Source organism: Vanellus vanellus, assembly GCF_965231255.1.
Source record: "Vanellus vanellus genome assembly, chromosome: 24".
In the NCBI taxonomy this organism is placed as follows: Eukaryota; Metazoa; Chordata; class Aves; order Charadriiformes; family Charadriidae; genus Vanellus; species Vanellus vanellus.
This window is the reverse complement of record NC_138929.1, coordinates 2,236,907-2,249,725: the sequence shown is the minus strand read 5'-3', so window position 1 is coordinate 2,249,725 and position 12,819 is coordinate 2,236,907. Positions and strand designations below refer to the sequence as shown.

Sequence of the window (12,819 nt, the reverse complement as noted above, 5' to 3'; positions counted from 1 at the left end):
GCTTACTCTTCTGAAATTACACTGGCTCTGCAGTGCTGACAGCAGGAAAAGCATCGGTCAAGTTAACAGATATGACTCGGGACAAACAGAATTCCCGTTTCAGCCTCATTTCTGACTGAGTAGCCACATAAGCCCTGGGGATAGCAGTCCGTGCCATACTGTTCAAGAGCACCGCACCTCTACCAGCTACGAACTTGCCCGTTTCTGGTGCGTGTCCCTGTCCCAGCGCATCGCAGTTGGCGTCAGCAGCACTTGCAGAGTACCATTCCTTCTCGCAGACTCCCTCAACTTTTTGGGTGTTTAATAGAAATTTACTTATTCGCAATTTTTTTTTTTTCCTTTCCCTTTCAAATTCTGTCCCGGTTAGTCCTTTAGTGTTTGACTACAGTCTTTATTCAGATTACACAAGATCTACTTACGATCGGTACGGTATGTGCTCATTCAGCTGCCCTAAGACCTAGCACTGATAGAAGAGGAGAAGGTTGAGAAGAAGGGTTTCCTCAAGGCTGTTAAAGACACCATCGACATGTGCCCTCCGCTCTTCCCGCAGAGGTTTAGATCCTTTGAAAGCAGCAACACTCTTTTCAGGCTTCAAACAGAACACAAGATCAGGACATGAATTTCACATTGACATTTTTATTAACGCCAACTGTTTTAAATTTATTTTTTTTTTTAAACAATAGCACAAAAATGTTTCAGGGAAGCAGTCTTGACAGTTAGTCTGATGACCTTCTGAAATACAGTTAAGCCACACCAAATACGAATTCCTGTTAAAGAAAAAAAAAAATAATATATGGAACTCCAACCTTTGTATTAGAGGGTGTTGTGTCTGGTTAGTAGACCACGCTGCTTTGTGAAGTAAATGATGGCACACAGCTTAGACTTCATCATCACGCCAGTCATCACTAATTTAAGGCTTCTGAATCAAATTACCATCAACGTCACAGAAAGGAACGAAAAGCTAGTGTTGCTACGGCCATGAGGAGATTGAACAAGCTGGATCTTTTAGACAAGTAACGGTGTCTTGAACAGAAGAGACCTGCCCTACCAGCAGCCAGGAGAACCAGTCACACAGCAGTTATCTCCTCCTTTGCATGCATTTTGAGGGTGCAATTTAGTAAGGAAAAAAAAAAATTGCATGAATCTTTCTCTTATTTAATGTGGCTATGAAAGATGTTTCCTTACAATTCCGTTATCTCTAAGAAGGACATCAGCGAGTGGAACCAAGGAGAAAAACCAAAGAGCAACAGAACATTTTTCTTTTTGCTGAGAGGTAACACAAAAGGGAGGGAACCTACTATCCTTGGATTGGGGGGGGTTGCAGGAACATCTCCCCAAAACCTTGCGCTTAGAATGATGCACAGACTCTATGTTATACCAGCTACCTGCCTTTCCGAGTGACTTGTTCCACACAACGCTCAGAGGCATTAACCCATTCCTGCCCCAGACTCTCCACAAAATTCCACTGACCTAGAAACCGGTGGTTTCCTTTTTTGGGGGGGGAGGGCTGGGGGAGGGTGTAAAAAACAGAACATCTGTCAATAAGAGTGTCAGGAGGGGGGTGTTAAATATCTTAACCACTGACAAGGCTTGAGGAAGTTTCACAGTTTTGTTATGCTCTATTTTATTACTATCATATTTACAGATTTTTTTTTCTCTCTCTCTCTCTTTTTTTTTTTTTGCTGAATTGCTGATAATTTTAATAGAATTTAAATCTGGAGTGTGAGCAGGAACCAGTTAACTACATTCATTGTCCAATCCCCATTGGCTTGAGAAAAAGACTCCAAATTCTTGGCATATGAATCAGCTGTTGGGTAGCTCCTCCCTCTCCCCGTGATGAGGCAGCAGGACTGCAGCGGTGGCATGCAGGGATTCACACCATGGCTGGTGGGGCCTTGCGCTGCAGAAAATATTGGTGGATGTTCTCGGCGTCCCGCTTCAGCCAAGCTGCATTCAGCAGAATATTTTCACAGCACTGCTGGACAGTGCGTTCTGCCGATGGAGCTGGGTGACTCTCAAAGAAGGCCTGGATAAAAAGCACACAACCGTCCGTAAGGGTACAAACAGGCACAGACAAAATGATATTTTTAAGTCGCCAAATTCCCTAGGTTATATAGAAATGCTTCTGTGAATGATGCTCCTTGTCTGACTACGGTTCACGCTGTCTGCTCCCACCAACATCACAGACTGAAAAATTCGCAGGGTGTTCGTTGAGTTTGCAAGAGGCGTAATCCCAAGTACAGGGTGGGGACAGCAAAACGCCTCCATTTCTCCGCTAAAGCAAAGCCGCTGTAGCACTTCTACGAACCAGCCCAGACACCACCTCCTGTCTTGTCCTGTCCTGTCCTGTCCTGGCTGCCAGGGACAGCAAGCGGCACTTGGAGAGATGAGTTCAGTCCCTCATTGGGAGGCAACAAACCAGCAGCAAATCAAGTGTGTATTTCTGGATACTTGGAAGAAGACACTAAGGGAAGCCTAAGGCCATTTTGCAAAAGCATTTGTCTGGGTATCGGGTTTCTTAGCGCTCTACCGAGGCCTCCTTCCAAGCTGCATAACGACCTCCAAGCACCAGCAGCGCTCAAAGAGTTTTGCTGAACGCTCTCACATTTCTTCCTCCAGAATCAACAATATCGATCCCCTGCAAATTGCTGACACCGGAAAAACCGCACCAGAGGCTGCCGTGACTTTGCACTTTACGAGTGGTTAAAGGGTAGAATAAGCCGGCAGAGCCGGGGGTCGCCCCCCACCTTCGTACCAGCAGGCTTTCCCCACTGTTTGGCAGATCACCTCATACTAATGTGCGCTACAAGGTGACATCGAGCCTCAGACGCGTTAGGTACTCCAGCTAAAAGCTGGGTCTACTGTCTCAGGAAGTCCTCTTGAAAAGTAGTTACGATTTAGTTACGGATGATGGTTCTGATGTTTTGCAAAGTGATCTTTAAGAAAAAAAATTAACTATAGTCCAAGATTTGTCTGTAAAATCACTTATGCTACTAAATCTTTTCAAAGAAGAGATCACTAGATGATAAAAAAAGATAAATAAAGCTCATGGCTCAGCATATCTTTGAAATTAGAATTCCTCCCGAGCACTTTCCTAACAGGAAAGTGATAATTAAGGGCCGTTATTTTTAAATTTCTTCCGAGGAGTCCCTGTAAAAGTGCAGGCAAGGAGTAAATAATAAAACCTACACCCACTCTCCAAACGCTACCACGACCAGTGCCTACACTGCCGAGTCAGGGGGGATGCCTGAGTTCCGTAATGAAATCGCATCACCTGGAGCCACCATCTTCAAGACAGGTTCTCGGCAAACACGTTAATCTGCTGTGTGTCAAAGCCTCGCTCTTAGTTCACAGCACAAACAACCGCATAGAACTTGGACATCTAGTGTGGAATTTATCCAATTTCTGCCGCGCAAATTTCCCTGGGAGTGCCTGGGTGCTAACGCAGCCAGCCCCAAACGTGCCGCATCAGTCTGGGGAGGAACAACGTGGGGGTGTAAGCCGCAGTTTGCCATGGAATTTGTAACAACAATGAATTTTGCCACAATTATCTTTACAGGTTGTCTTTTGGAAGTCTCAAAACCACTGCCACAAACCATGCTGGACTTTATAGAAGTTTAAATGAGTGAAACTAATGGAACAGAAGTTGGACATTGCTTTGTGAAAATGCTAATTTAAGACACTTCAGTAAAATAACTCAACCTAAAGCAGTGCAATTAAGGGACAGCCAAAGTAGTCAGAGGCAGAGCCACAGTTCGAAAACAAAAACCACACAGAAACTCATGGCTCTTTCATCAGGTGCCTACGTTCCAGAGCACACAATGTTTGTCACAGATGCAGTAAATCAGTTCTTTAATTAAAATTTCTTACCTTAACTTCTGCGGCCATTTTATCATTTGCAAATCCGTCCACTGTTAGCTGAAGGGAAAAGAAATTAACCGAGGGTGAACATTTAGCATTTCAAATCTAACAGCGTAGTTTTGATTATGTATGTGAACAGGACTTTTCTCACAGCCGCACATACCTTTATTAGTCTGGATATTAAGAATCCACCTTGGTATCGATTATAAAGTTCCTCCCAATTGTCCCTTACAAATTTCCAAGCAGCTTTCCTGCCCTGCTTGCTGCCTCCAGCTACTCCACCAATAACAGATACCGTGTCCTGGGGACGTACCTCTTCCTGAAGATGAAAATGCAGACAAGTGTTCAAGACTGTTTCAACATTTACAGCATCTTGGCTTTATGCATTTCTATGCTGAATCCGTCAACAATAGCTCCCCCTCCCCCTCCCCAAGCTTTAAGATTCAACTCAAAGACTTAATCGTGATGACTATTCCTCCTACTCTAGCGGACTATACGCGCACAGTGCTCTACGCTCTGTCTCCAAGCACTTGTCATTCTCACGAGGTAAGGAAGCGGCAGCTTTTCCAATAACTTACTGAAAGTGCAAAGGTGAGAACTTTTTGAATCAGTTCTGGTTGAGAGATGGCTCCAAGAACTCGTTCAATTCGGTTCTTCTCCTCCTGCATGTCTGCTTGCTTGTGAAGCTTCAAAGCCAAAGTGAATAACGTTAGAGCCTGGTATTAAACGCTGACTTCTCACCTGGCATTGCTGAACGTCCCAGATACGCTAGAGCTGCTAGATTAGTCTTCAAGCCTAATATGTGACAAATTGAACTTGTTCATGAATCATCCTGCAGCTGTCCACATTATGGACCTCATGACACATAAATCAGCAGAAATTACCATTAGTAATAAACTGATCTTCACCACTATTTATATAAGGTCAAGTAGGACCGTGCCTCCAAGCAATGAAAAATAATCCTAAAATGAGACATGCAACAATCCACTAGGTGGCAATTTCACACTACGCACGGACCAAGGAACACCATAATGAAGCCCTAGTGTTCACATCATCTGTAAAACATCGGATCGAGCCTGTTTGCAGATAAACTACATCTTAGAGGAACTTGTAGAGTGGAATATTTAGCTTTTAATTGCATAAGCTGGCAGTGTTAACAACAGAGTGTGCACTCACCTTCAGCATAGTGTCTAAAGTAGTACTATCTCCATGCTTCAAAATAGTTACATATACCTAAGACAGAGCATAAACAAGGAAGGTCCTTCAAAAACCACACTTCCAGAAATGCAACAATCAATTTCTGCATATTTGGGTTAGATTTTGGACAAGTGAACAGATCTGGAAGATACCTGCACTGATGCCTTCCACGTTTTAAGACTGGATCTTAAAGATGCATCAACTCCTTTACCTCTTCCTCAAATTCAGTATAATTTTGGTAATTTCAACCACAGCAAAACACCAGAACACGAAGCCTTTGTACCACACAACACCTAGCTAGCAAGCACTTCACGTAAACTCAATCCCTAGTTAGACTTCGTGCTCTGCAGGGCCAAGCTGACACCTGCAGAGCTCCTCCACGATCCCTGCAGTTCACCACAGCGCTTTGAAGCCTGGAGGATGTAGGCTGGTCGCGGATGGGTGTAAATGAGTAGAAGTCAGCTCAGGTTCAGCACAGCACCTGAATAGTCTTCAAAACCCCAAAAGCAACACAATCTAGAGACCAAAGTTGTTCTGTGGCAGTCAGTGTGGGTACAGCTGAGCTTATTAATTATGACTAAGTATTGGCCAGGACAGATGAGGCGTGCTTGATTCAAGAAACACTGGGATGTTTGTACCATGCTCCCCAGGATCTTGGGGATCATGGATAAGTCTTTGGACTTATCAAAGCTCCTACCACCTCTGCCAAAACCAGTTGGTCTTTGGTCTCATACCTTGACACTGGTTTTCTCTAGCTTCCCTATTCTTAGAAATACAAGAGTTCAGTGCACACAGCGCTAAGCGAGTGGGGACAGTTTCATGGGAACCAACATTTACAATAACCTACAGGACTCCTCAGATCAGCTGACAGTATATGTTTTCCTTCCACATGGTCCTTAAAACGGCGTCTGGCTTCTTCTAATGTTGCCTTGTGTCCAGCTTTTCCTAGTTTGCCCAAGACCAGACCTCTCAGAAGGGCATCTAGATGACCTAATGAGTGAGTAGGAGGAAAAAAAAATATTATTATTTGGAGACACAATTCAGCAATTAAGTGTTCTTTCACCTAGAGTGATGAGGGCAGAGCTGTATAACAATCCTTCCACATGCTTGAGGGTATCTAAAGAACCTAGGCCTTTCCTCACTCTCCTTGGTGCCAACTGGAGAACACATTGATTTTTTTTTTTTTTTTACAGCAAGAGTCAAGAGAAGATGATTCCAGTCCAAACCCAACTGTAACCTGAGCTAATATTAACCATTTGCATCTACAACAGGACTGACTAGGACAAGTAAGCATGCGTGTACATGGCTTTCCATCCTTGTAGTCTAAAAGCTTCGTGCACTCCAACAATTGCAAAGCTAAAGCAGAGAATTTTTATCAGTCAGTGACCAGGTAGGGAAAAGTTTTACCATTTTAACTTGTGCCTGATAATAAATGGTTATTTTGGGGTTTTGTATTTGCCTGTCTGTTTTTAAGTATAAAAATACCCCTGAATGCCTACTTCGGACTCCTCTTCCTCCTTTCTCTCCCCTTTCCCAAAATATCGACAGCTTATTTACACAAGTTTTCCAAAACCACGACTAGATTTCACAGCATAAGTTTCCTACCCTCTCCAGGTTTGGGGTCCCATCCCAGCCTCTCGCCTATCGGTGAAAAGACATCTTTCACGAACACCTGGATTTCCTCATAGAAGTCTGTGTGGGACAAGAGAGTTGAGAGGATTCCCAGGTTACAGCTGAGGTCGCTCCACACAGTATAATTGGGTTCATTCACAAATGCTTCCATGACTTTTAGAACCTCTACAGTGCTAATGATTCCAGCTCGGGCCTGGGAGAGGGAAAAGACACAGATTAATCTTACTTCCAAACAGAATTAAGATGTTTAATCGCTCATCTCATCATTATTTTACAGTCTTCCCCATTCAGTTTGCACAGGCTGCATATAAACTCTATTTTCTCTGTCGTGGGGTTCTGCCAAACTGAGTTAACACTAGTCAGAGCGCCTTAGCTGTCTGCTCGCTGCACACAATGCTTTTTATACACAGGTAAGCACTTCACAAGGAGGCAGCTATATAATTATAAGCACATTTTGCAAACAAGAAACAGACAAGGAGATTGATTTAACAAAACTGCAGCAATGCTGGCAAGCAAAAGCAAACCCCCAGAGTTATTCTCAGCCAGATACTACACCCACCAAAATCTTATTTTAGCTAAAAACTGTGAAGATTTAAGTTTTGCTCTTCATTAAATCGAGAGTACAAAACTGCAGAAGTCATTTTTGCTTCCTGTTTCCCGTGAATTAGTACAAGAAGTACTGCCTTTCCACCTCTGCCAGGAAAATTTTATATTAATTGCTTCACAGCGTCATGAAAACACTTCTATGCTTAGCTCAGCTGATGATACCTACAGTAGGTATCTCCCAACCAGATTTCTCAGATTTTTGTTAATCTGGAACGAGACCAGAAATTCACAGTACCGGGAAAGAGGTGAAGAACAATTTTAATAATCTAAGCTACATTCACCTATGATAAAAACACAATTAAAACTGAAACCAAAAGAGGAGTCTAACATAATGTTCCTACGTGTATTAGTTGCTCAATTCTTTTTGTCCCAATAGTCTTGCAATATTTGGGAAATGACTCGGGCTACAGTTTCAAACCCCTTCAACTAAGCCATGACAAGAGTTACAAGCTTTAAAGCTAGAGAGGCAGGGTATCAGAGCCACATTTTTAAAAGTTTCCACGTACTTGCTGACTAGCAAGAATAAGAAAGTACAATCTGAAATACAGAGTACTAATTGTACTAATTGTTCAGAGCTAGCAACACCTGCTTTGGGCGTAATGCCTTGCTTTTACACGGTAAGAATCCCCAACAGCCACCTCCTCCAGGGAGGACGCTTATAACAAGCCCAACTGAATAAAGCACACGATGCTGAGAGTATTTGATAAAATCATTGAGGGGATCATTATAATATCCTTATTTTGACAATTTAAAAGAAAGCAAGTTCTCAAAACAATTTTGTAAAGAGAAAAATATAGTATAATACACCCCTACAGAGAACAGTGCAACAGGAGTTACAGAGTGCTTCCATAGGGTTTCAGTCTTATAATGCAAGTTAGAACTTGTCAAGCTAATTAATAGCTAGATGTATGCAGTAATCCCAAAGGCACTTTGCCTCCAGAAACTGAGACTGACTCTTCAGACACTGATTTCTGCAGTTACTGTAGCTCTCGTTATTAGACAGAATAGCAAAGGCTTGCTTACCAGAGAGAAAAGATCATTCTGCAGGCCAAGCCTGTCCACAGGGGGTAGGGAGAGGTCTTTGATCGCCGGTATTAAACTCTCCAGCATGTCAGGGCTGTACTGAGTACGGTAAAACCCTACTGTTCCAAGGTTTAACTGAAAAGTACCAGAAGAGTTAAAAAAAATTAAAAGTAAAGAACAAACAAGGAAATGCCTTTTTTTTTTTTTTGACCACTAGAAATTTCTCAAAGCATCGCAGCTCAGAGAAGTCAGTCACTATCATTTAAATAAAAAGAAAAAACAGATCATAAGTAAGGGAGAAAGACTAAAGATTTCAAAGATGAAATGCTCACTAAGAGGTATGGAAGACGAGAGAGAGCTGGCATAAGGCAACAGAGGCTAGAGTTAAAACTGGGAGCAAGGAGAAAAGAGACACTTCTCTTCTGGGGGTAAATCCTCACTGTCCTAAGGGTAGTCGTGCACCGGGATGATAACATGCAGGAGACTGCAGGTGCTAGAATCTTAACTTTTGTGGGCAGCAAGCTTGAGGAACTACACTAGCTACACGCTACTACTGACTAGCATTTCAGTTTATAGATGGCCAAATGTTGTGGTTAGTTGAACAACAGTACCTGAGAGAAACCAAAAGTATTACTGAGCTCATCAGGAAGTCTTCCCCTTTGCTGCTGCTATGACTTTGCCAGTTCTCAGGACTGTGGCACTGACTACAAACCTCACAGGCTGACAGCCTTTGTAGCCAGCAGCCCCACAAATTCACCTTGGACCGAGCTGGATTGCTGCCTTCTCAGGCAGAAATAGCAAACTTTACCCTCATTTAGACAAGGCGTTTTCAGAATTGTTCATTCTATGCCCCTCTTTATTACCAGGGAGGACCCAGATAGATATGGTGATTCAAGAGAACACTCAGACCGAACACCTGGAATGCCCATATTAGTTAGATTTGATTAATATTCAGAGAGACTAACCTTTAATATTATTTCAGAGTCACCTCTCACAATACAGCTCCAGCTTAAAAACAATTACTCTTCAACCTCAGTAGCTCATACAGCACTAGCCCAGCCAGTTGCTGTCTTTGAATTCTTAAATTCAGTTTGACTGGTGTCTGCAGTAGACTTCAACAGCAAATTTTTTCACGTATAGATTTGTACTTGTTTGGCAATAGCCAGTAGAAAACCTTCACACTAATGAAAGATAAACAGGGCTATTTTTGCTCAGGATGGACTTTAACTAAACCGTGGTTGCCATGGGATACCAAAAAAAGCCACCACATTTCAACTCAAAAGCTGCCTCTAATTGCACACTGTTTTTCCGGGCTCGGACTCTTAAAAGGTTCAGGTTTACATTGTCTAGACTACTCTTGGAAGGCAGAGGAGTACACTAAGCAAGCATTATAGAGAGGAGCCAATATTCAGGAGCAGCACAGAGAGGGCCCTCCATAAGAAATACAAGATTGCGAAGGGGGGAAAAAAGAAGAGAAGAGGAAACTGAAATCCAAGGGAACATTACAGTGACAATCAAACTTATTCCCAGTAATATGTTCTCCTCTGTGACAACTCACCTTCACCCACTGGTCTGGTTTGACGTCTTTCAAAACCAAGGTGAGCTCTGGTTTGTCCATCAATATTTGCATTTTGGCATGGGTGGGGTCATCGCTTGTACAAATACTTATGGGGACCATCCACATGGGGAAATCCTCCCCTAAAAGAAGAAACAATAAAAAGGAAGGCTTAAGGAAAAAAAAAAAAAAAATGTATGCACACAACACTGAGAAACTCCGCCTGATGTTCAAACAGGTTTCAGCAGCATTTTAAGTCAGGCTACTTACATTTAAATCTACAAAGGCACACATCTGAAGGAAAATATCAGTTCTAGAGTTAAAAACCAAGAATCTCTAAATCACCTTTCAGGGCAAGCATTAATTTCCCTAAGCATGGAAGATGGGTGGAATCTTTGTCTTAAGAGACGGCTGGTTTCCATATGAGGCATTTTTCTTTCAGCACTACTATAAAACCAGCAGCTCACAGAGCTCCTCAGATGGCAGCACTGGTCTCAAACTGGACATCAGGAGAGAAGAATCTCAGAACGAAAACTGAACCAAAGACTGCAGATAAATGCCGTTCTCCATGCAAGAAGGCTATGGAAACCACACGTGTGAGAACATTCAACCTTAGATTTTCTAGTTTTAACAAATACTTAAACACCTGAGTCTAAGCAGAGCACCTGCCTGCTCTGCAGCACAGTGGTTTCATCTCTCAAAATTGCTGCCACTGTATGAAAAGCAGCAAACAGTCCATTCCTGCCCTTAGCACTCATCTTACCGGTATATGGTCCGCTAGCACAGAATTTCTTCTGTACTAACTTCAACACTTTGTCATCTTCTTGCTGAGGGGAAAAAAAAAAAAAAAAAAAAAGAAAAAAGAAAAAGAGAGAAGAGAAAAAGGAATTATCAAAACATCTAATCTCAGCTTCTGTATATCACAGTACATTCATGTGCCCTCTGTTAAACAGAGTAACTCGTATTCTCCTCCAGAAAAAGGAGCTACCTCGAGAATCATTGCAGTGCATTCATCACTGCCGCTGATAAAACACACATGCCATATTTCTCATTTGAATTGGTTGTCTGACTTCAGCTTCCAGCCAGTAATCCTCACACCCTGCAATCTTGTAGAATAAGTGTAATTGAACAGGAGTGAGAAGTAAAACGTGCGGCAAGGGGAGCTAAGTCAGATATTCCCTCCTCCCAACACACATTTCACACGCGAAGAGCCAACAGGCTACGTCAGCAAACCCCAGGCATGTGATCTAGAGCATTTGTGGAATAACTCCGTATCACTTGCGCTAGGTTCCTCAAGCGAGCCACGCTTCCCCTCCCTTAGAAACAGATTTGTCACTAAACAAAGCAACCCACTGTACTGCCTCCCCATCACAGAGAATTTTTAAAATAATTGGCTACTACTAAATTTGATCCTAGAACACAGTTAAAGGCAGAACTTTTGATCTGAAGTGCTGAAAAACACAGAGTTACATTTACCTGTTCAGCTTCCACATAAATGAGCGGAAATCCCATTTGTTTGGTCCATGTATTCATCACGGCAGCGATAGGTTTACCACTAGCTTTTTCCAGGCTTTCCCAGAGGTCCTCTGCAGAAGAAAAGTCTGACTAAGGACCCCCGGAGTCTTGATATGTCAGACGCTATTAAGGACACTATATGGGCTCTGGAGGATGGGAGGCTGTGTTATTACTCCAGTTTGCCCTTCATGGGTTGGGTTGTGGTTTTATCAAATCGCAGGCAAGAAGGAAATAGTTTAAACCGCTCACGGGGGAGGGAGGGGAGAAGAAAGCTTCTTTACTACTGGAAAAATGCAAGCAATACACTTTGTGATAAAGTATAATGAAAATGAGCATTAAATATTCAAAATGGCAAATAGAAGAATCTTTCCCTTAAGTTTTTCATACATTATGCCAAAAGAGCTGGCCCAACATGGACTGATTTTGGCTGACAGAACATGGTGTTCCGCTTCCACATTTGGGCCTGATACAGAGAAAAGGTTTAAGTAAAGAAAGCGCTGTTAGACAAGACTTTGAACTGTTTAATCACACATGCAATCAATACTGCAAAAGGAAGCTTGCAAAAGGCTTGCATGGCAAATCAACACACTCGATTTCTTAATTAGATTACTACACAGATGTGGTTATCAACGACAAACGCAGCCCTTTCAGTTCACCTCAGCCGCGTACTGCCGAGACAGAGAACCCTGAGAGGATCCTGAATTCTGGCTGTGTGGGGGACACATTACATGAAACTGGAAACAAGCCAATAACTTCCTTGCATTTCAGTTATCTCAGGTGGAAAAAAACAGCTGTTTAAGTATCCACCACTGCAGCACTAAAAATTTTGTCTCCAGAAATCACTTTTCTTAAGCATATAATAACCACAGTTACCTGTAGCGGCATTCTTCTGCTGGAACTTCGTTAAATATAAATTCATTCCTTTCCGAAAGTCCTGGGAACATACAAATGAATATGTAATGGCACTGGAACGGAGGTTCTTTCTATCCTCCCTCCATGCTGCATTTATATTCAAGAATCGGCCAAGGAATCCTAGGATCAGTATGTACATCCAACTCCTCCCATATTTTCCCCGCTGTCTTATTTCTCCTAGGTAAGTTCAAATAGATCCCAAATACAAATTGGAGAAAAGTTTTCAAAGTACAGAATACATAGATTATTTTTTTTTTAATGGTATTTTTAACTGTAAAAAGATTTGACAGTCTACATTTGGCTTTTTAGCAACAATCTTTACCTCATCACCAATGTAGTCGTGTAGCATTCGAATTACAGATGCTCCCTTGCTGTAAGAAATAGCATCGAATATTTCATCTACTTCGGATGGATGGCCAACACTAACCTGTGGCAAACAGGATAATTAACAGTGAGGACAATTTTAACTGCCATAAAAGATTTTGATTTTGCTTGTTCTAGTGTTTAAGGAGCTGAAT

At 42.3% G+C, this 12,819-nt stretch overlaps 1 protein-coding gene across 1 annotated transcript in view; it reads right to left on the bottom strand.

Moving 5' to 3' along the window:
• Positions 1-616: 616 nt before the first annotated feature.
• The window catches only part of NPEPPS (aminopeptidase puromycin sensitive), a 39,471-nt gene continuing 27,268 nt past the window's right edge, over positions 617-12,819 (bottom strand). The window contains exons 11-23 of the mRNA XM_082494795.1: positions 12,624-12,728; positions 12,263-12,323; positions 11,351-11,460; positions 10,638-10,701; positions 9,878-10,017; positions 8,320-8,454; positions 6,664-6,883; positions 5,906-6,048; positions 5,038-5,094; positions 4,440-4,547; positions 4,025-4,180; positions 3,871-3,918; positions 617-2,026 (exon numbers count right to left, since the gene is read on the bottom strand). Coding sequence (XP_082350921.1) covers positions 1,874-2,026; positions 3,871-3,918; positions 4,025-4,180; positions 4,440-4,547; positions 5,038-5,094; positions 5,906-6,048; positions 6,664-6,883; positions 8,320-8,454; positions 9,878-10,017; positions 10,638-10,701; positions 11,351-11,460; positions 12,263-12,323; positions 12,624-12,728 — 1,500 coding nt within the window. The 3' untranslated portion in view covers positions 617-1,873. The remainder of the gene's footprint in view (positions 2,027-3,870; positions 3,919-4,024; positions 4,181-4,439; positions 4,548-5,037; positions 5,095-5,905; positions 6,049-6,663; positions 6,884-8,319; positions 8,455-9,877; positions 10,018-10,637; positions 10,702-11,350; positions 11,461-12,262; positions 12,324-12,623; positions 12,729-12,819) is intronic.